The sequence below is a fragment of the Neltuma alba genome, unplaced genomic scaffold (genome assembly GCF_004799145.2).
Source record: "Neltuma alba isolate B1F8T4 unplaced genomic scaffold, ASM479914v2 tig00012467_pilon, whole genome shotgun sequence".
Taxonomy (NCBI): Eukaryota; Viridiplantae; Streptophyta; class Magnoliopsida; order Fabales; family Fabaceae; genus Neltuma; species Neltuma alba.
This window is the reverse complement of record NW_021636943.1, coordinates 1-24,126: the sequence shown is the minus strand read 5'-3', so window position 1 is coordinate 24,126 and position 24,126 is coordinate 1. Positions and strand designations below refer to the sequence as shown.

The 24,126-nt window shown below is 34.5% G+C and overlaps 2 protein-coding genes across 3 annotated transcripts; both read right to left on the bottom strand.

Annotated features, from left to right (window-relative positions):
- Positions 1-4,586: 4,586 nt before the first annotated feature.
- Positions 4,587-11,854, bottom strand: LOC114727366 (protein AAR2 homolog). Of its 2 annotated transcripts, none has more exons than XM_028914074.1 (13): positions 11,678-11,854; positions 10,964-11,046; positions 10,614-10,671; positions 9,639-9,698; positions 9,017-9,146; positions 8,670-8,899; positions 8,429-8,521; positions 8,273-8,344; positions 7,428-7,460; positions 6,725-6,808; positions 6,045-6,101; positions 5,205-5,300; positions 4,587-5,120 (listed from the first exon to the last, which is right to left on the bottom strand). In XM_028914074.1, the coding sequence occupies exons 1-13, from the start codon at positions 11,771-11,773 to the stop codon at positions 5,073-5,075; spliced, it is 1,140 nt and encodes a 379-aa protein (XP_028769907.1). In that variant the 5' UTR covers positions 11,774-11,854; the 3' UTR covers positions 4,587-5,072. The 2 variants fall into 2 exon arrangements, with proteins under 2 accessions (XP_028769907.1, XP_028769906.1); XM_028914073.1 differs by having other exon boundaries at positions 4,589-5,120; positions 6,725-6,850.
- Positions 11,855-20,161: 8,307 nt separating this feature from the next.
- Positions 20,162-24,115, bottom strand: LOC114727376 (pyridoxal kinase-like; the record flags this gene model as incomplete). The annotated part of the gene is made up of 7 exons (XM_028914086.1): positions 20,162-20,344; positions 20,565-20,618; positions 20,717-20,761; positions 21,458-21,514; positions 21,766-21,831; positions 22,513-22,576; positions 24,051-24,115. Coding segments are annotated over 7 exons (492 nt in total), but the record flags the coding sequence as incomplete, so codon positions are not given.
- Positions 24,116-24,126: the final 11 nt, after the last annotated feature.

The window sequence follows — 24,126 nt, the reverse complement described above, 5'->3', positions numbered from 1 at the left end:
AATTTTGATGCCGCTCGGGTTGGTGCTCGGTAGGTGACGGTGCATATACAAACATTTTTATATTATACACTATATACATAAATAGATATATTCCTATTTTTATTAATATTTTAATAAATACAATAATTGTTAAATTATTTATTTATAAAATACACTCACCAATCCATTCATACTACTTTGGTTTAAAATATCAACTTGTAATTTTGTGTATCAAATACTCATATAGACATTTTTTTTTTTTGGGATCAGGAGTATTGTCTGCCAGTAGCAAAATACTAATTTTCCTTACTATAAGGGTTGGAAATTAAATAAAATCTGCTGGTAAAAAAAAAAGAAATTAAATAAAATCATGTACTTTCCAAAGAATTTAAATCAGATCACTTAACAAAAAGATAAAAGTTCTTACTATTTAGGTTTGCTTGAGTAACTCAGATACAAAAAACAAAAATGTGGTTTCATATTTAAGACAATTCATAATTACTATGTGCAGTTACAAAAGAATAATGAAAGTTGAATGGAAAATCGACAGCCAAAAAGTCAGCGTGGGCGACAGCATATGCTCAATTAAATAAAATATATGAGGAAAAGTTTGTCTTTTGGAAAAATCAAGACAACAGTTAAATGAAAACAAGAAAAGGTTGGATTTTTTTGTCTTTGAAAAATCAAGCTGTTTGACATTTGAAGCCAATGTCCCTCTACAAGTTGCTGCATATTTTAAGGATTGTGATTTAGAGCAATACAGGGTTTGACTTGGAGAGATCTACAATTAATATTGTTTTCATCTTTTTTACAAGTTACAGACTCGCAAAAGAGATTGTCTTGTTCTATTTATTAGTTATTTCCTTCGGTCTATGATATAAAAAATTAGTTTTTTTTTACATGCTAAAAAATAAAATTTTAGTCATTAGATATGTCCTAAAATAATAATTTTCTATTTTATGCCTAAAAAATGATAAAATTGCATTTTATATTACACTTTATTATATCTCTCATCTCTCTCCACTCTCTCATATATATAATAAGAGTGAAAGTTAAAAAATCACATTAATTATCCTGACAACATCTTATATATTGGACTACAATTTTTTTACTAAATTTTTAACATAAATATATTATTTTACCTTTTATTTATTAATGTATAATTTGTTATTTGTCTGAAAAATATATGTACTAAATTGTACTGTTATTAAATGTTAAATTTCAAGATAGAGTTAATTTAGTTTAGTTTAGTTTTTTAGATAATACACGTTCAAAGTAATTTATAAATAAAATTGAGGGAGCGCTTTTTCCTCTTTTCTTAACAACATTGGATTTTATGAGATTCAAATAATGAAACGCGACCAGGCAAATGTTGTTCATTAATATATATTAAAATATATAAAAAGATAAATTAAGACAATAGTATTTCAAAGAATGTCAATACAAGTTGTTTTAATAACGGTATTTGTCACGCTTGAATAAGGTCCTCCTTAAACTTAATGTTGACATATTTATTTATTTATATGCATGCATGTGTTTAATTGTTTAAAAAAAAATTTTAAAAAAGGAAAAATTAGCAAAGAGACATATACCCTAAATGGATATCTCTCAATTTTGGATGGGTCAAATTAGATGGGGATGGATTTGTAGTTTCGATTGAAACAGTTCATAAAATTTTTGGGTTACATTCAAAATAATACTGCTGAACTTTTGGGCATTCTTGAAAGTCTTAAATTCTAATGGGAAGAAAATTATATGAAAATAAATTGAGCTCACACAAAGCGAAAACAAACACAATCATCCTCTCATCAACGTTGTCAAAAGGATCAGAAATATTCTTATATGTGATTGGAAGGTCTTTTTATTGACCATATTTTAGAAAATTTTTGTGATCAGATTTAGCCTTATATGTCTATAACTATTACTACCTCCAGTTCTATTATAAGATCCAGTTAACTAATTTGATAAAATTAAAAAAAGAAGTTAAATTAGTTATTTGTAATAAGTAGGTGTTGTCTTTCCTAAAATATCTTTATTAATCAAGTGCGTTAGCTAAAACTATAATTATTAGAATGACTATCTTGAAAAAAATTGAGTAAATATGATAGATAAAATAGATTAAGATCTTATATTTAGGACCAACATAAAAATCAAACTGAGTCTTATATTAAGAAACGGAGCTAGTACCTTTTATTCTAAATATAAGATGTAATGTAATTAACATTACAAATTAAATCTCATATTTCGGACCAGAAGGTTTTGTACCACGGCGTTATTATTTAAAAAGAAAAACACGTGAAGTAAAAGCATCATTATTCATAATTTTGTATTATTATGCCAATTTGCGTATAACACATGATAGCTTTATATCGCATAGATGTTAAAATAATAGCAAGCAGCAGAAGAAACCAGTTTCGTCCGTGAATAGAAGCACTTAAATATACACACACACATACATACTACCTATTATCATAAATATAAGAACTAGTTAACTAATTTGAGTAGATTAAGAAAATAAATTAAATTAGTTATTTGTAATAATAGGTATTGTCTTTCCTAAAAGATCCTTACTAATCAAGTCTATCAACTAGAACTATCAGTATTACAAGGATTACCTTAGAAAAAAATGAATAAATATGAAAGACAAATTGGATTGAGGTCTTATATTTAGGACTAAAATAAAAGTCAAACGAGAATAATTAAAAAAATATATTCAGCTCTTCATCTTCCGGACCGTTGACTTGACATTTATTTGCTCCATTGACTTGACTCTTATTTGGCCAGCCTGATAATTTCTCAAAATATTTTTTTAAAACAATAAATTCCCATCTTCATCCATTAAAATGTCTGACATTTTGCAAGTTTGTGTAACTTCTTTGTAAGGGAACCCTCAAAAAGAAATGCATTTAAAATATATGTTTTTTTTTGTCAGGAAATTTAAAATATGTGTCGGTCTTTTATTTACTTCCAGATATTTAGCAGACCCTAACTTTCAACTCCCCTTCACAACTCACGTTACATTGTGTGATATGATGCTTTTTATTGGGAGAATTGTTATGAAGGGATATAATTTCAAAAAAATCTTAGTAATAATAGAGCAATATGTAGTAACAAGTTATAGGATAGTAAACAGTAACTGCTCACTTATTATTGGGACTAGCTAGTAATTATTTTCTTTTTTTTTTTTAGTTTCATGAGTATTAATTATGAAACGAGCGCACGTCAATTCAAACATTGCTAAAACTTGTTTAGTAGCATCATATTGACAAATAGTTTAAAAAAAAAAAAAGAAACAAAATAAAAGAGGATGCAACAAGATATGGAGCAAGTCAGCATTAGATTTAAGGAGGCATCACATGATCACAGTCCTCAATTTTCTATATTTTAATGCTAAAGATATTTTTTGGGAAAATCCCAAAAAAGGTCCTTGGAATATGGGAAATGCCAAATTGGGTCCTTAAATTTCGAAAATGACAGAATGTGTCATTGACCCAATCTGTCATTTGTGAAATTCAGACGAATTGACAATTTTGCCCTCATTTATTCATTCACTACAATGATTTAAGGAATCACTATAAGAGTTTAGGTGTTACCTAGATTCGTGTAGCGAATAACTACTCACTTTTTCATAGTCAGGTGTGTTGTTATTAACTACAACTAATTCCGTAATTACTAGAACAATGTAAGCATTACCTAGATTTGTGTAGAGAATAACTATTCATTTTTTCATAGTCAGGTATCTTATTATTGTCAGGTACCTTATTATTAACTACAACAAATCTTGTAATTACTAGAACAGTGTAAGCGTTACCTAGATTTGTTTAGAGAATAACTACTCACTTTTGCTTAGGGGCAAAATTGTTAATTCGCCTGAATTTCACAAATGACAGATTGGGTCAATGACCCATTCTGTCATTTTCGAAATTTAAGGACCCAATCTGAGATTTGGTATATTCCAAGGGTTTTTTCTGGGATTTTTCCATATTTTTTTTAAAAAAATCTTTTATGATATTAACCTTTTCATGAGGTCCCAAGTGTCGGTTCTCTATAGATCTGTGTCTTTCGTGATTGTCACTCCCACTAAAGGAAGTCAACATTATAGAGTTCCCATTTTTTTTTTGACCTTTTACTGATACTATGACCGCCCAGTGGACTTTGTAATTTCTTTAATACTACTTCTGGTCCTAATTATAAGAGTTAGTTAATTAATTTGAAGAGATTAAAAATATAAGTTGAGTTAGTTATTTGTCCTAAATAGGTGTCGTCTTTCCTCAAATATCCTCACTAATCAAATGTATTGACTAGAACTATAATTATTAGAACGACTATCTTGAAAAAAATTAAGTAAATATGAAAAACAAAGTGGATTGAGATCTTATATTTAGGATCAAAATAAAAATCAAACAGGATCTTATATTGAGGACCACAGATAGTATTTCTTTCTGTCTCGTGACGTGGAGCCAACTCCACTTGGGCCCTTCCCTGCTGTGACTCCAATAATTCTACCAACTGTACATTATCAAGTCTACAGACTACGGCCCAAGTCCCCATGCCCAGAGTTCCCTCCATCATTTGAAAGCCACGGAAACTTATTTCAGTTGGTGCCTTGTTGGGTAGAATTAACTGTCTGGCGTCTCTGACTACTGTTTACCAATTTTCCAAAAGGAAAAATTCAATTTCCAGTAAAAATACTGTAATTGTGGGCACCGCACATTTTCAAAATTGAATCAAACCATGCAAGCTTCTTTGTATTATCTTCAAGAGCCAAATAAAAGCCATTTTACAGAATTTTGCTGACTGCATCTTCAGGAAGCCCATGCGGTCAGCAGCAGCAGCAATAATAACAATAACAACAAACCTTGTATCATTCATGAGGGTGGTTACACGGATCTCACATCGACCAACTCTTTAAATATACCAAGCAAAATACTAAAATGCTTCATTTCCAAGAATGTTATTGCATTCTACTGTACAATGTAAATACATGGAATTTCCCAGAAGTCATGTCATGACAGCAGGTTAGGACAAATTGAAATTCCACGTCATAATTAACTCTCAGATGTTGGTTTGTGTGTGTGTGATATACATAATCTCTATGAGGCCGGAGGTTCATCATCCATCATCTCCACTACAGGAGCATACTGCACAATGAATAGTGACTAAGGTCCATGTAGGAAGCACGCAGATTGCAAGGACAAGAGAGTAATACTATTGAATAAACTCACCTCGTCATTCTCTTCAAAATATATCCCATCAACGGCACTGTTCTGCTGAAACTCCCATCCCAGACTGCTCTCAAGCAGCTCCTTGAATTTTCTCGTCTGCGATGAATGAAAAAAGTCAATTGTTATTTTCTTCATAATAACCAGTCAAAACCCTGCAGCCAGAAGAACAGGCTGCAAAAAATTTCATTCAGAGCAGACCAAATTTATATCAAAAGTACGGATCTACAGAAGGGTCGTTATGCAATTATTTTGGCCCTCTTAACTACCAATACCTGCCATCAATGACCATGATTCAATGCTGTTGACTGCCATCATCAAGTAACAGCAACTGTCATCTATTGCAATTTTGCCCAGGCTTAAGACATAGGTTTGACATTTTCCTATTACACATGCGACTATAAAGTGAACTTTAATATTTGCATTTTAATCTTAATTCTACACATGTCAACAACACGCTTATTTGAATAACATTAAAAAGCATATCATATCTAATCATCTGATAATCAAGGTAAGTAATAATTGTTTATTTAAAATGAAAAAAAAAAAGGGGAAGGCTGCGTTGCTCCTTGTCTTGTGTAGCTGTGTATGCAGGAGACACATGTAACTAGGCAATTAACTTGTTTTCCCCCTACAGTTACCAAATGGGCCAAATCCCTCCCTGTTGTGCTTACTAGTGCACGATACATTCCAGGCATACCAAACCAGAAAGAAATTGCGATTTCATCTTCATTCCATCCTTCAGTTCCGGCAATTTTTCAATTCCTAATTATAATTCTCTTTCTTTTGAGGGAAGAAGCAGAAGATGTACCAGTATGATAAAAACAGGATCAGAGCTCATACCCATGACAAAAGATCTCCATCAACAACAGAGGCATCTTGAACCAGAGAAAAGAAATCCTGGAATTCAAAAATGGTACGAGTCATAGATTAACACAAACTCAACAAGCTAAATCAACTATTTGGACGTTGTACTGAGATAAAGATTCAATCAATACTAGCGGAAGCAGCCAAAATATTGGGCAATTAGATCACAAGAATCCAAGGCCTTAAAAGCGACTACATCTTGTAGGGAGGAGGATTGAACAAGAACGGATAGACAAAGCAGATCTCCCTCGACAATATTTGAGACATTACATTTCCCGTTAAGTCCTCTTTACTTTGTGTTAGTTCTGACTTTAACGAATCCTTGACACATTTTGCTGCTATCAACTTAATTCCTAGAGATAATTAAAGGAGAATTCTCATTTAGATGTTATTGATGATTGATGATGTCAGGAAATTTTTTGACAACGGATGGAATATCTGAAAAATGGAAAAGCAGGTACATATACCGACAAATATTTCCAGCTGGGAAAATGTACTCTAGAACACTTAAAAAAATCAAGCTATTCAACAAAGTTAACCGGGTGAAGGGGGAAAAAAAATCAAGAGAACCAGTGCAATTGTGCCAGAATAGGTATGCAAGATAACACAACAAATCTGAGAAGTTAAAAATTGGGTTCATAACATCATCAAGCTACCTTACAAAGACGGTGCAGAAAGCTGTCGGCAGAAAACCAAGAATCATCCAACAATGCTGGCCCTGTTTCATCTGGGCGATCTTTCTGTAGTCCATATTTTAGTTGATAGTAGATTACCTTTATGAACTATGAGAATCCATAAAATTCCAAATTTCAGCTAAGTGAAGTTGGGGAAAGCAAACACAAGAGCAGATGAAAGCAGCAGGTTGTAAATCGAAGAAGTATCTCAAATAGGAAATTATTTTTACAAGCAACCACAGCATAGCATAATAATACAAGTCAGCTATATTTAATATGGTAATATACTAGTTAAACACCAAAAACTTTAGAAGATATCAAACTCTGCAATTCATAGCTCCTCAAAACTTGTTCACCCTTTAAGAATTATTTCACCCATTTTTCATCTAAAGTCCTGATTTGAGGACTTTTGCATCATCCAAAGAAATTTGATAAAAGTCACAGCTTTTTTTACTCGTTATCCAAATTCAGCCGCCTTTATGCTCCTAGGCGGCCTTCTGAGAGTAAAAATATTCAAAGTAATATGTTGATTGTTTTGTACTGTATACGAACCAAGATGGTATGGGGTGCCTAAGCCCTGCATTATGTTACATGGAATGCTTGAGTAATTGGCTTATACGGGGAGGGTTTCCCAAGCAGATGCCCATCAGAATCTTAAAGAATAAAATACAGTTCCAACGTTTACCTTTTTGAATAGTTGACTCCGTGTATGGAAGGGCTGCAAAAGATTGGACAAAGTCTTAGAGAAATAAATATATCTATAATCATTTCATAACACCACTCCACCCAATTTTGATCCCATACTATAATTTTAGCATATAACATGACACCTAATACATAGCCTACCAACAAAATGTCCCAGGAAATAAGGAAAAACTGCCATATGAAGAAATATGAGAAAAATTTCCATGCGGGGACAAAATTGAAGATTATCAAGTTTAAGATATTACAATGGATATAGAACCCCATTTTGATATGTCAAGTTATTTTTCTGTTCTGTGTATAAGCTTCAGCGCTGCTCAAATAAAAGAAGCTTCAATTTTCATCTACATCACATAAATTTAATATGACAAGTTCCTTTCCCTGAAGGTAAAGGGTTTTTAAACCCTCAATGTTGTGTCCCACTCTCAAGAACAGTACGTTGGACTTGGTCAAAACGATCTTCTCAACCAAGTTTTCTGAAAGGTTCAGAGCCTTCTTAAGTTTTGCAAGCAAAATATGCAGAATATCCTTTTAGAGAAATATCCAGACATAGCAAAAATGAATTCTAAGCATGCCAGATTTTGAGCCTCGAAAAACCCTGCAGGTTAAGCTGTTCTGTTAAGCAGGAGCCCCAAGATTGATTTAATTATCCTATCAAATTGAATATTACGGAAGATATATTATTTTGCAGCATCCGCAGTTCAGTCTCTTAACTTTGTGTCTTTAATGAGAAACAAGCATAAATAAGAAAACTAAAATTCAAAAGGTCATTTGAAAAGTCCTTGCATGCATCATTCAACTGGGATATAACTACAAAGCTATACTCACTGCTTCAGTGCAGCCTAAAAAAAGGCTAACTAAGGACTTCCACTGGAGAAAAGCTTCAAGTGATTGCCCCATCTGCACATTTACAAAATATCAAATTTCATATTTGGTCAAATATGATAAATAATTTACCAAGAAATCAAGTTTAATCTGCTATACCAAGAAGGCAACAAATGCAAACTGCAGTTCTCCAAGAAGCAAGTCCTCAGAACCTCCATAATCTTTTTCCAGCAGAGTTTCTAACAATTGTGTCTGAATAAACCAACAAAAGAGAATCCACATAAATCAGAGAACAAAGGACTGGAATGTTGCACTGAGATCACATGCTAAATTAATACCAACATACAAAGTCCCCCCCCCCTTTTGGGACCAGGTATTCAATAATATGTACACAAACAACCTTGTCAAGATTCAAAGAAGTAAGTTCTTGTCCTTGCATCCCTTTACATTTTATAACGCTGGGAACAGATGTATAGTAGCATCCTTTCCTCTGACTCTGAGACTTGTCAGCTGATGTTGCAAACTTACTAGCCTTAAGTTGCTTTTCTAGAGCCTTCTCCATTGGCGTCTTTGGAGTGTTTCCAACCATCCCACTCTCATGTACAACATTGATTTCACCTCCAATGGGCTCTGCCCATAAAGTTTATCAGTTAAAAAGCTGAATATTGTGCAAAACAGTAAGTCAGAAGAAAGGCGTTCCACCATCAGTTTAATACAGAACGCCTTGCAAGTAAGAAAATAGCATACCTAGCCTTTCTATCACACTCTTTGAAATAAAATTAGATAATCGCTTCCAGTCTACATAATGATTAAGATTGTATGGCCCAAGATGTCTGTCAAACTCCAAATTTTTAACTGCTTGACGGTATCTTTCCTCCTAGGTAAAAAAGTGGGGGCAAATGAGAAACCATTTATTCATAAAGATAATAACAAAACTATAAAAAATGGACAGTAAAAGAAACACAAAAGATAAAAATGATAGATTGCCAAAAGCAAAGAATAACAACAAATTGCTCCAGATACCCCATTATTAAGAATCCAACTAAAAAATCAATCCATCTACTAATTATCCACTAGTACTAACAATAAACCTCTGAGCTTAGCAGAAGCAAAATGCCCTGTTCTGCCACATAAAAGAAGAGGATCGTGATTCTAACTTTGTAAAGATTTTGGAATTCATGCTTCTACACCAACTAATTATATTGATGCATAATTTCGCCTAATATTGTCTTAGAATGTCTAAATTGACCAAGAAATCACATAATACTAAACAAGAATAAAAGATAACTATATATTATTTTATTTATATCAGTCTTGCATTAAAAAATAATTAGATAAAGAATATATATACAACTCAAGGAACACCTACCTCTTCCTCGGATAATTTTATCAGCCTTTCCTCTTGTTGATCCCATTTTCGAACAATTACCTGTGTATCCATGTTAAATATCAGGAAACACAGTTATACAGACCTTTGAGATTTTTCGGACACACAATGCCGCGCACTAAGTTTTCTTCCTTTATCATGTCCATTAAAGAATGAATAAATTTTCTTCCTTTATGATGTCCATCAAAGAATGGATTCAAGTCTTCAACAAGAAAGCCATTAGTTAATTCTAACCAATCCATCTCAGGTGTTGAGTATCATTAGGAGTGTAGGAATAGTGTATAAACCTCAATTTATTCAGAGATAAGAGTTTAGTGAGAAAAGATATTCTAAACGTCAAGGCATTAGGACACTTCTAACACTATAAACAGGAAAAATGTTATTCACTTTGCCTTCTTTCTACAGTATCTCCTACAATGTTATTCACGAAGTAAAATGCAAAATAATTGTTTTTGCAAAAATCTTCCAGTCTTTTGCATATCAAGAATGCTTTCCTTTGAGAGTTTACGGTGGATGGGAGACAACTCCAAATGAAACTTTAAAAGCCAAAGATGTCGCTCAATATGAAACAAACCCCCACAACACACCACATTACAACTACCTTTCCTTGTTAAAACTCTCATGCTTATCTGAAATGAAACAAGACAACAATGTACACAACCCAACAAAGTGTCTGAACAGGATCTTGGTAGAATCTAGGAATAATTCTATTCAAGCATGGAGGAATTAAAAGATACAAAATCTCAAGGATGACAATAGACACTGATGTTCAAGATTCTCGAGGTAATATCAATACAGATCAGAATAACCAATTTAAAAGAAAATCTAAAGCATTCCTTATCTCCAGCTGCGCTTGATTTATCAAATTTTGAGTTGGGGAAAAACCAATTATAAGTTATAGTAACCATCTCAGCATGTATGTGGATGATTTGACAAGAGAGATATAAAGTTTCTAACCTCTGAAGGACCAACATCAATAAAGAACCCAATTATTGGTGAGAACTCCTTGCCGTCCCTGTGAAAATAAAAATAGAATGTCAAATGAAAAGATGCAACAACTTTATTGAGGCACACAATGGACAAGAGTATTGAAATATAGGATGCAGTTGAACCAAAGTATCAAAAGTTCAATAAAAAACATGCATTAATGCTTATTATTTTATGATCTGCTAAACAAAATAATAATGGTACCGATAAGTACTGCTCCAGTCTGACATCTTTTTCATGCTTACTTCCCTCATCCAAAGAGTAAAGGCTAATTTATTTAAGGAAGAGTTAGAGCTGGATAATAAGAAGCATGATTTTACCTGCTTGAAGAACTGTAATAGACAAAATGAGGACCAGGAGGGATCATCTTAATACCCTTAAAAGCAGGTCCCACAGAAAACATCTGCCAAAAGGAATTTTGATGTCACCTGTGTCAGAGGAAGTTGAAAGCAACAAGAAAATTTTCCCCCTTTTTCCTTTTCCAAGACCGACATAGCTACACTCAATTTCCAGATACAAAGATTTTTTTTTTTTAAAACAAAAGTACGTGCAACAAAAGAAAATTAAAGGATGACCTCTACACTACCTGAGAAAATAAGATCAAATTTCCATCTTAATTGGCCCTATCAGTTGTTTTATGTATGCCCTTCCGTAATCTACAATTTTTAACAAGCCAACAAAAACAAAATTTGCAGTATTAAATTTAACTTCCGTAATACGTTGTATCAAAACACTTCTGTGATACAATGTTCGCTCCAGCATAAACAAAACAGCATGTGCAACCAAACACAAAGGAATGTATGCATGCATGTGTGTGTGAGTGAACGTATGTATGTAAATCAAGACTGTGGAAAGTAAACTCACTTACAATGGGGGCGCAATTAAGTATGCTTCAAGACAACTCAGGGAAAAGATAGCAAATGCTATTCTTGACCATATCGAGCTTACTATTTCATTGACCGAATGCAGTGAAAGCTCCAGCTATCCTATTTGACCAGAAAGGAAATGAGGGAAAATGTTAATAATTCACTTGCCTGAGTATCGATTCCGACGAGGGTATACTGAGGAACATCGAGGAGGAGAAGAGTGACTCCATGCTTCACAAGTTCTAACGCTGTTTCAGGATCCATGTTTCCAACTATGAAGCTTCGGTTTGCAGTCCTTCGTGTTCGTGTAGATGGAAGAACAAGGCGGGGCAATGTTCTGAAGCGTCTTGAGCCTTCTAGCGCAGCGTCGTGGATGTCCAACAAAATAAATTGGAAAAATGACATTGAGGTCCCACATAAACAAAAATACAGTAAAAAGGTCCCCTGAAATCCCATAATTTTTCTGAAGTCTCAAAGGAACTTAGATGCAATTTTCAGAATCTGGAAATTACCCTCTTGCCCTGGACCTGTTATTAGAAAAAGAGACGGGAGAAGTTCATTTGGTGAGGATTTCCCACGCAAAATTATCATGGTGAAGCTTCTGTAAATGCGAGGATTTCCATGGGTGAAGAAAATGTTGAAGCTTGACAAATCTTCAGGTGTGGAACTTTTTTTTCTCTCCTCTCCTACCTTTCTTGACAGATTGTGCATTTATTTGGGAATGGAAAATGAAAAACTCGTTTTTGCCTTTGGTATTTCAAAGCTTTTGTTTTTGGTTTAGGATTCAGAAGTTAATGAATGGAAAAGCTGTGTTTTTGATTGGTGTCTGTTGTGATTCAAGTTGGGTGTGTAGAATGATAATGGGTGCTCTGTTTTTGGGTTGTTTTTGGGTGGTTTTCCTCTGTTCTGACGTTAGTTTAGTGGCAAAGGAAGAAAAAGATGAAGGTTAGTGAGGGTAGAAACCCTTAACACGAAATGGGACTGTGTTGTCAATCAGACCGCGATTGTTGTCAATGTGTGCCGCTACACTTGTCAATGTAGCTCTTTAAGTTGTCAATGACAGTTGCGTGCTTCTTGATGCAGGTTTAAGTTACTGATGGTATTTCAAAGCTTTTGTTTTTGGTTTAGGATTCAGAAGTTAATGAATGGAAAAGCTGTGTTTTTGGTTGGTGTGTGTTGTGATTTAAGTTGGATGTGTAGAATGATAATGGATGCTCTGTTTTTGGGTGGTTTTCCTCTGTTCTGACGTTAGTTTAGTGGCAAAGGAAGAAAAAGATAAAGGTTAGTGAGGCTAGAAACCCTTAGCACGAAATGGGACTGTGTTGTCAATCAGGCCGCGATTGCTGTCAATGTGTGCCGCTACACTTGTCAATGTAGCTCCTTAAGTTGTCAATGACAGTTGCGTGATTCTTGATGCAGGTTTAAATTACTGATGGCAAGTACGTCTGGAAAACATCTATTTTGCTTTGTTCACATAAGGGGAAAGTTTATAAATGATGGAGAAGATAATATGAGATATGTGGGAGGTAGTGTAAGAACAACCAATGTAAAGGAGGGCACAAGTTATGAAGAATTGAAGGAAATTATATCATCAATTGTTGGAAAAGAAAGCAACTCATTTCTTTTGAAATTCTCAGTTGTGTTTGATAAAAAAACTTTTGTGGAGTTGGTAGATGATGATGGGGTGGAACATTTGATAAAGTTCAATGAAGAAAGTGGTCATGTGTATGTCGAAGAAAATGAAAATGAGGACCACATAGAAGCAACAAGGGATAATACAATGGAGGAGCAAGATGTGCAAGTATAGTTGAACAAAACTGTAAATGGGTGTGAAGGGAATTTTTTGTAAATGGATACACACCAATAGTTAGTTTCTCGTAATTACATGCAATCCCTGTGTTTTTTTGGGATGGGTTGTGAAATAGGTGTAGTTTCATGTATATGAAGGTGTAAATGAAAGCTGACTATGAATTGGCATGTTAGATTCTGCTGTCATTTAAGTTGTCATACCTGCACCTTGTATTGTCATTAGACCTGTTATGACTTATCAATAGAGCACTGTCACTTGTCAATTAATTTACTAATGTAAGTTGTCAACAATATGAATTCAAATTACATAACTTGTTTTAGTAACATATGATATTTTCAATCACTCTGTCATATTATATTTTTGGTTATTTGTCATATATAACCATTATTAATGAAGTGTCAATGGTGGCACTGTGACTTGTCAATGGTGGCATAGTGACTTGTCAATCATGTCCTTAAGACTTGTTAATGGTGGCGCTGTGACTTGTCAATGGTGGCACTGTGACTTGTCATTGGTGGCACTGTGACTTGCCAATGGTGGCACACTGACTTGTCGTTGGTGGCACTATGACTTGTCAATCATGACACACGGACTTGTCATTGGTGGCAAGATGACTTGTCAATGGTGGCATTTTGACTTGCCAATGGTGACACACTGAGTGGATTTTGAGCACCACGGTGGATTGTTAAAGTTACAAAAATGAGGCTGAATAGTTGATATGCCTTGCTTGGAGTTCAAAGTATTTGTGAAGATTGTATGCTCTGTAGTGGTTACTATATTCCTTTATGGGGATTTCTATTTCCATATTGATGATTGCATCTGAAAAAGAGGATGAATAAAGGGCACTTCAATCCCAAACACCTTATGGCAACACAGACTGTGTGTATTTATTTGCTACTGTTATACTTGTCAATGACTACTCTTATAGTTGTCACTGCATGCTATGTAGTTGTCACTGGATGTTTGTTAGTTGTTATCACGTGCCCTGTTAGTTGTCACTGGATGCTGTGTTAGTTGTCACTGGATGCTGTGTTAGTTGTTATCACGTGCCCTGTTAGTTGTCACTGGATGCTGTGTTAGTTGTCATCACATGCTCTGTTAGTTGTCAGTGGATGCTTAGTTGACTAGATGCTGTGTTAGTTGTCACTACATGCTATGTTAGTTGTCACTGCATGCTCTGTTAGTTGTTACTGCATGCTCTGTTAGTTGTCACTACATGCTCTATTACTTGTCACTGGATGCTGTTACTTCACACTGGATGCTCTGTCATTTCTCACTGGATGCTCTGTCATTTCTCAGTGGATGCTCTGTTAGTTGTTAGTGGATGCTGTTTTTTGTTACTGGATGCTCTGTCCCTTGTCACTGGATGCTATGTTACTTGTCACAATATGCTCTGTCCCTTGTCACTGGATGCTGTGTTGTTAGTAAAACCTTTTGATTATGTGTGTTTTTTTTTTTTTGCAGATGAACTGTTTCCATACGATGTTGCGTGCTGTTAAGCCAGAGTTGTTTGCCAATGAGGACAAAATTGGCAACGAAGTGAAATGGGCTAAAGTTTATGTGCAGAATGATACGTGAGTGTAGTTGTTCTGTTTGATTGTGTTATGTTGTGTTTGTTCACAATAAAAATTGCATGCTGCTTACATATTGAATTTGCTTGGCAATGATTCATGTGGAGTTCATGTCCTCTCTTGGCTACAAGAGTGGGATGGCACTATTCGTGATGCTGCAGGATATACCATGCCACGATACTCCAATGATGAATTACAAGAGTTGAAGGTTGGCTGTTTGTGGTGGTTGGTTACCCATCCACAAAATGAACATAGGGATGAAGTGATGTCAATGCTATCGGACTTCAACAAGAGCAAGAGGAGGAGATAGAGGAGTCCATTAATTTTTTGTTCTGTTATGCCAGGATGTGTTATGAGATGATTGGCACCTAAGGGTGTGAGCCATGAGTGGCAATAGCTTAATGGTCAATAGGTCCTTTTGTAACAAACTGATCAAATTATGTTTATAATATTATTATCTTTGTTATCAGATGTTATGATACCAATTTCTTGGGGACAACTCACATTTTTATTTTTGTTGTTTTATATCTTTATTGATATCGACAAATTTATGTAATATTTAAGTAATATAACATGAGTTAATGACAAGTGATATAACAAATGAATATGTGGATATTAACAATTGATATTCAAAATTTTTACAACTGAATGTGTTATTTATTTGTAATGTTAAGTGATATTTATATTAAAATATAATTAATCAGAAGGTGTTACTCAGAGTTATGTTCAATTAACAAGTCACTCTGCTCTATTGGCAAGTCACAGTGCTACCAGTGACAAGTCACAGTGCTACCAGTGAAAAGTCACAGTGCTCCATTGACAAATCACAGTGCCACCATTGATAAGTCACGGTGCGATGATTGACAAGTCATCTTGCCACCAATGACAAGTCCGTGTGTCATGATTGACAAGTCATAGTGCCACCAACGACAAGTCAGTGTGCCACCATTGGCAAGTCACAGTGCCACCAATGACAAGTCACAGTGCCACCATTGACAAGTCACAGCGCCACCATTAACAAGTCTTAAGGACATGATTGACAAGTCACTATGCCACCATTGACAAGTCACAGTGCCACCATTGACACTTCATTAATAATGGTATATATGACAAATAACCAAAAATATAATATGACAGAGTGATTGAAAATATCATATGTTACTAAAACAAGTTATGTAATTTGAATTCATATTGTTGACAACTTACATCAACAAATTAATTGACAAGTGACAGTGCTCTATTGATAAGTCATAACAGGTCTAATGACAATACAAGGTGCAGGTATGACAACTTAAATGACAGCAGAATCTAACATGCCAATTCATAGTCAGCTTTCATTTACACCTTCATATACATGAAACTACACCTATTTCACAACCCATCCCAAAAAAACACAGGGATTGCATGTAATTACGAGAAACTAACTATTGGTGTGTATCCATTTACAAAAAATTCCCTTCACACCCATTTACAGTTTTGTTCAACTATACTTGCACATCTTGCTCCTCCATTGTATTATCCCTTGTTGCTTCTATGTGGTCCTCATTTTCATTTTCTTCGACATACACATGACCACTTTCTTCATTGAACTTTATCAAATGTTCCACCCCATCATCATCTACCAACTCCACAAAAGTTTTTTTATCAAACACAACTGAGAATTTCAAAAGAAATGAGTTGCTTTCTTTTCCAACAATTGATGATATAATTTCCTTCAATTCTTCATAACTTGTGCCCTCCTTTACATTGGTTGTTCTTACACTACCTCCCACATATCTCATATTATTTCTCCATCATTTATAAACTTTCCCCTTATGTGAACAAAGCAAAATAGATGTTTTCCAGACGTACTTGCCATCAGTAACTTAAACCTGCATCAAGAATCACGCAACTGTCATTGACAACTTAAGGAGCTACATTGACAAGTGTAGCGGCACACATTGACAACAATCGCGGCCTGATTGACAACACAGTCCCATTTCGTGCTAAGGGTTTCTAGCCTCACTAACCTTCATCTTTTTCTTCCTTTGCCACTAAACTAACGTCAGAACAGAGGAAAACCACCCAAAAACAGAGCATCCATTATCATTCTACACACCCAACTTAAATCAAACACACACCAACCAAAAACACAGCTTTTCCATTCATTAACTTCTGAATCCTAAACCAAAAACAAAAGCTTTGAAATACCATCAGTAACTTAAACCTGCATCAAGAAGCACGCAACTGTCATTGACAACTTAAAGAGCTACATTGACAAGTGTAGCGGCACACATTGACAACAATCGCGGCCTGATTGACAACACAGTCCCATTTCGTGCTAAGGGTTTCTACCCTCACTAACCTTCATCTTTTTCTTCCTTTGCCACTAAACCAACGTCAGAACAGAGGAAAACCACCCAAAAACAACCCAAAAACAGAGCACCCATTATCATTCTACACACCCAACTTAAATCACAACACACACCAACCAGCACGAAGGCTCACGATTTTCGGCGGGTTGTGAGGGGAATTTGAGCATCGCGATGGGTTGTCACCGGATTTCCAGCAGCACAAAAGCACAACAGGGTTTCAGCTTTCTTCCGGTCAAACAAAAAACAGAGGCTCTAATCTCCTTTCAGCATTTTCGAATCTCATAAGCAAGGGCAAGAGGGTAATTTCCAGATTCTGAAAATTGCATCTAAGTCCCTTTGGGACTTCAAAAAAATTATGGGATTTCAGGAGACCTTTTTGCTGTATTTTTGTTCTGTGGGACCTCAATGTCATTTTCCAAATAAATTCTGCTGAGAAGAAATGTGAACTTCCGTTATACTCCCCACTAAAGAGGGGTAAAAAGTGAAAAAACCATACTTTTTTCCGAGTGATTTTTTTATTTAATTTTTGCGAATTTTTATGAATTGAAAAATTCTAAACAAGTTATTACCCCAAAAAATTTCTTTAACATTTTTAATGTAATTCAACCGAAAAATATCTATATTATCAATTTTTTTAACAATAATCAAATGCATATTTTTCCACCAAATTTAAATGCATATAAATTAGTAGTAAATTATACTTCTTACAAGTCATAAGTTAGTGCTTCTTTTGTTATTGTTAACCAAAAAGATCAAAGATCAAAGATAATGAAATGCAACTCATCAACAAATAACGATATACCGTGATAAAATACGACTAACAATCATGCTTTCTACAGGTTCTTTTTTTTTTTGAAAAAAAAAACTCAGTTTTAATTTTTTTTTTCCCCATATGTTTGGGCAAGAATTAAATTTTAAAAAGAAATATTCCAAAAAAAATAATATTAGTATCTCTATTTTTACACCTCAAAGAGATAAAAGTATGTGCAAGGTAAAAGTCACTTACATGTGCAACTAGATGCGCTTGTATATTATCACAATGTCTAAAAAAATAAGTTATGCGTCGTTGCTTATAAGTAATGTAATTTGTCATAAATTTTATATTTTATGTTAACATTATTCTGATGATTTCCTAATGTTCCTCATTTCTGTTCCTCTTTTGCAAAAATCTTGGTTGATATTAGAAAATGAGAGCACAAAAAATTACAGAGTTAACTAATTTTCTTTAAAATATATATTAATTTGTCTTCTCTTATTGGTAGTCTTAAAATCTAAAACCCACCCGCTCTGAAATAGAAAAAGGAATGGAAAGCAAACGAAAATGATAATTTACATAAGAAAATTTTGCATTTGTCCAAATATTTAAATCAAGGGGTAAATAATCGGTCTTATCATTGTTGAGTTGCTGTACCGAGGAATTATCCTATTGGTGATTCATGAGACTCACTATTCAGATCAAAGACTCGAAGAGATTATCTATTGGTTTTTTCAATAATACAGGTTACATCAGTGACCCACATACACCCTTTTTTTTTTTTGGCTATGCATGATTATTTCCCGATTAGAGACAATCTTATTTGAGCGACTATCAAGCACTAAATGTAAACACCTCTTCTAACATGAATTCAAATATTAATTCATTCGATTGTGAGGGATTAATTCTTTCTGCTAGTCCTTATAACCTGGTTGTTTTTCTATTAAAACAACATAACGCTGCACTCCAAATTTTCAAGGAATTGCGTAGGAAAGATGTGCTACCTCAAGACTTCATTACTCTTGCTTTCGTTCCCTTTTATGTTGGATCCTTCACAATGGTAGCATCAATGAGAATCGAATTGGACATTATTTATGGAGTTAAGACGTACATCTGCCCATAAAGCATTCGTAAGTGGAAAAGTATTACTACCGTTAATTCATACAAACATCCGTTAACTAATAAACCATAAACGGATGTGCGGCTTACCATCTAGATCGAGAAAACATTTCTAGTTTCTATGCTTTGTTATTGACATCTGCTAACTCATATGGAAGGGTTTTTGAACGAGAAGGAAGAGAGGTGGTAAAAAGGGATCAAGCCAAGATCCAAATTCTATGCCCATGACCCACCTTGATGTCCAAGAGAAGATTCAAACATTGGCATTAGAATTTTTTAGATTCTCTCCTATTCAAAAGAGGATCCACACTGATCATTATATACAATAACAATAAAACTTATCCTGTTAGGTAGAGTCAGTTCCATGAATTGTTTGATACCATTAAGCTCTACAAAAGACCAAATCCTTAAGAAAATTGTTGATCAAAATATCTCACTCAATTTAATCAACCCTCCTTATCCACAAATCCAAAGAGTCTTTAATCGTGATCAAATCATTTCAAAAAAATTTCTACCATTTTCTTTTAAATAGAAGTCACTCCAACTTTTTGGCTTATATGTTTATTTCCAACCCCATCTTTTCTTATATGACCATACATCTATCTAAACATTCTCATATTCAGTATCCCACTTTATACCCATGGTATCCCTATAAAACCTAACAGTCATTTCCATATAGCATTATTGGTCTTGTAACAATGTGATAAAGCTTTCTTTTCACTTTATTAAGTACTTTCTAGTCATAAATAACTCACATAACTTTTCTTCATTTAAACCACCCAATTTAAATTCTATTATTAATTCTTTGTCGATTTCCCTTTTTGTAAATAATCATTATGTATAATAACTTAATTCTTGCCAATCATATCAGCAGTTATTCTATCATTGTCACCCTAGCAAAGTAAAGTCTACTTTTTGTAGGCCTTTGTTGCTAAACATATCACAAATTTATTTTCTGTGTCTGATGAACAAATATGAATAAACCATCTTTCCTTTTCATTATACGTACAGCTTGGAGTTCTGGAAGCACTTGAATATTATAACGAGAAGCAAAGATCACATATCGTAGGCGGTCATATCACCAATTTAATTGTATATTTCAGCTTTAAATAGGACTTGGGGGCTACGAATATCATCCTGGCTTTGAATTAATCTGATCTCTAAGCTGGTTAACTGAGGATTATGTCCAGCTCTTCGGTAATCATTGACTGTCCTCTGCAAAAGTGCCTGCATGATTTGGTGGCACAAAAAATATTAATCACCCATCATTCAGAAGTTTTGAAATCAAGAAAACCGAATTTCACGGCATTGCAGGACAGAGAATCAAGAATCAGAGAAAAATGAAAAATCTCAAATGATGAAGGACTCCCCATTTCTGAGGCAACGCTCCGCAATATTGCGAGGGATGAATAAAATGAATCATAATATTGAGAAATAAAACAAATACCTGCAGGCTTGATACCGCAAGTTCTGCAGCCTTCTCAAGATTATCCGGGTATTTCTAGAACGCGCAGAAAGAGATTTTCTATGAATATTATGGAATTACTAGGCAATAAAGAATACAATTAAAGCCATAAGATAAATAAGAATGAGCAGTACATTGCTCCAACCAAGAAGAAGAGCAGTCATGAGATCCCCTGTTCCCTACGAGAATAAAAAAGCATAACAAAAAAAGGAAAAAAGTAAGCTCCAGTAATTCTATGTATGGATGAAACTCTAAAGAGAATAAGATTTTAGGAAAAACTATTATAAATTTCTGAACAAACAGGTGATGTCAAGAAATCCTCAAATGACGTTGCAATCCCTCTTCTTTAATTTTTTGTAAGAACAATCAAATAAGTTCATTGAAATTGCCCCTTTTTTTTGGAAGCATTAACTTGTCAGTTCTAATTGCATTATTTGTATTTCCATTCGGTGCAGCAGACAGGCAGTGATGAAAGAGAAATCTGCGGTAAACAAGTCATCCCAATTTTATCAGATGCCCTGAAGGGATCGATGGCCCAGTCATAAATTTACAAATGATGGTGGTAAAGGCCTCTTAAAATCTTTGTCAATTCTGATTTCATGGGAACAACAGAAAAATCTCATTATTAGGACTGTCAAGCTAATAAATTGGAGCCTGAACTCTGAAATAATGGGGAAAAATAGATAATTGTAGATCCATACGTCATACAGCACTCAACTATGGACCAGTTCAACTAAAAATCATCCGTGGTTGAATGAACAGTGACATTCACTTTCCTTTACGAAAAAACAATTATAGCATTGCATTGTGAAAAACAATCTGATGGATTTCAGCACAGATTCAACGATAAATTTACAGCAATGAAGTATTCATACTGTGAAATAAGCTGGAATTTTGGGTATCACGATCTTAAATTGTTTGGGAGGCTGTCCCTGCCACATAAAGGTAATGCAATCATAAGCCATTGTCAAATGGAAGGCAGATAGGATTTTAGAAATCGAAAGTATAGCATATAAAATATAAAATGTATGAAAAAGTTGTGGAAAAAGATTGTTTATGACTGTCAAGATACAAGCAACTATATTATGCAGGGTAATTATGAAAAGTAAACACTTCAAATAACATAACCGCTCAAATATCAGAAATTGAAAATTGAATGGAATCGTACATGAGATATACCTACCTTTTCTTTTTGATAGCTGCCTATTAGGAAGAGACTGCCATCTATACTTATGCTAGTAATTACAACCTGGAAGGCAACAGAACTTGTATTGACATCCATTGTACGCAAGTTACATGTGATGTTAAGTAAAGACAAGTTATTGACATTATACTACAGTGAAATGCAAGAACCCAAACATTATCTCGGAGACAGTTCAGTTTCTACTGCCCATAATTAACACGTGTAACAGAGATTTGAGCCATGGATTTGTCCGTTGTGGGGAGCATTAAGATGGAATTTTATTACACAAATAAGTGAACTGAAACAGATATAGCTTAGATTGCTACACTGCATGTGGTATTTCAATAAGTGAAAATTCGTTCCCCCTAAGCACGCAGCTTAGATTCCAGTGTGTGATGCATTATACTCCTCTAGTCCTAAATATAAGATCCTTATATACACTAGTATAAGGGTCTTACATTAGGACCGGAGGAGTAGCAAAAAGCATGAGACATTTGCAGCTGATTGGTTACAATGGATGACCACATGGAAGTTTATAGGATTTAGAGAGAGAAGCACCTTTCAGATAGACAATTCAGAAAGCATGAATCAAGATCAGAAGTCCATTTCCAAAGGAAAAGAAAACATTCGAGAACAGAAAGAGTTCAGTGTGGGTGTGTCCGTGTGTGCGTGTGTGTGTGTGTGAGAGAGAGAGAGAGAGAGTAAAAATATGAACATAGGCTTCCCAGGTGCAAGCACAAATGCAACCTTTGAAGGTCCAGCATCATGAAGAAGGTTACAGGCTTTCCGGCCATCTCCTTCAGACTGAATCCTGTAAAATTGCAAGCGCTTAGATATCAAACAGCAAAATATTGTGAAGTAGCATTATGGTGTGGAAGTAAAACATAAACAATATTGAAGAACTTAAATTAGTCTACGGAAATTGTTTCAATCACTTGTTAACATTTTTATTTTTCAAAAAATTACATAATTTGGAAATAAAACCCAAAAAAAAAAAAAGAACAAGATAACGTTGATAAGAAAACAAATAAAATTAGCTCATGAGATTTCCAGTCACTTCGTCAATCCCCATAGTGCACTCCCTAAGAAATAAAAAATAAATAATTAAAAGAAATCCTCAAGCCACAAGGAGTTCATTGCCAAAGAAACTTATGCTCCTTCACCTACCAAAAAAAAAAAAAAAGGAACCTTATCCTTTTTTCTTTTTTTCTTTTTTTTTGGGACTTATCAATCACCACCATCAACTCAACATCCAAAATAGACTTATACTTGGACTCATTCATCTCATCAATGTAACTGGACTTGGCTCACTCTTCTTCTTTTCCCCTTTCTCCTGAATGCAGTTATTCAGTTGCCTTAACATTGGGTGTGGTCCTTCATTGTCCAATCCTGGATTTGGAACTCTATTGAGCAGGCCATAATTTCTTTTAATAAGTCTACTCTTCAAATGTCCAAATCCAATTCTATTTCACTAGGCTCGTGTTCTTTGAGTTTCAAATGCCTTAGGTCACAATCTTCATTTTTTCCAATGCCTGGGCATGTACTCGTGAACTTGGGTCCAACATTTTTGTCCTTAGTCTCAAAAATTTGTATAATTGTAATCACGTAGGTGACGGGAAGAGGAGTTTATGAAGTTAATTAGGAAAAGACCATAAGAGTAGTTGAAAGGTATTGAACCCATATATAGAGTATACACTTAGGTTGTATTCAAATTATGATGTGAATATTCAGTGCGCATTACTCAGACTCTGTTTCCCCGTTCTCGTCATTCCTTCCTGTTTCTCTCAATTATCTCTCAACTCCCTCCCTTCCCTCTTTCTCTCTCCTGTCAGAGTTACAAACATCTATCACAATCTCATGGCAGTATTAATATCACGTTTATTTTTTGTATACACTCTCTCCAAACTCGATTAACTACTTGTTTAGGATTGCCACATGCTTATAACCTTCATTTTCTCATTGTTCTTTGGAACAATTTTTCAAGGTTTATCTCCAATGTCACTGTCTCCAAACTTCATAGCTAACCCCTGCTCAAAGACAAGCCGGCAAAACTTGATGCGCACTGAAGATAATCGACAGTATATTCCAAATCCACCGCAAAACTTCAAAGTCCTATGAATATTCTTTTACGTTCAGTATTATATACTGAACAATATAAGGCAAAGCATAGCGCTATGCTACCAAGTACCAGCCCACGCAATATATCAGAACTTGAAGAGACAGAAAATAAAGAACACATAAAACTGGGGGGAAAATTTAGCCAATCTCAGTTGTTATATGATTACCTGAACCCTGTCAACAGTTCAGCTTCAAATTGATTGGGAGTCAACATCGAAGCTACTGGAACAACCTAACAAAATT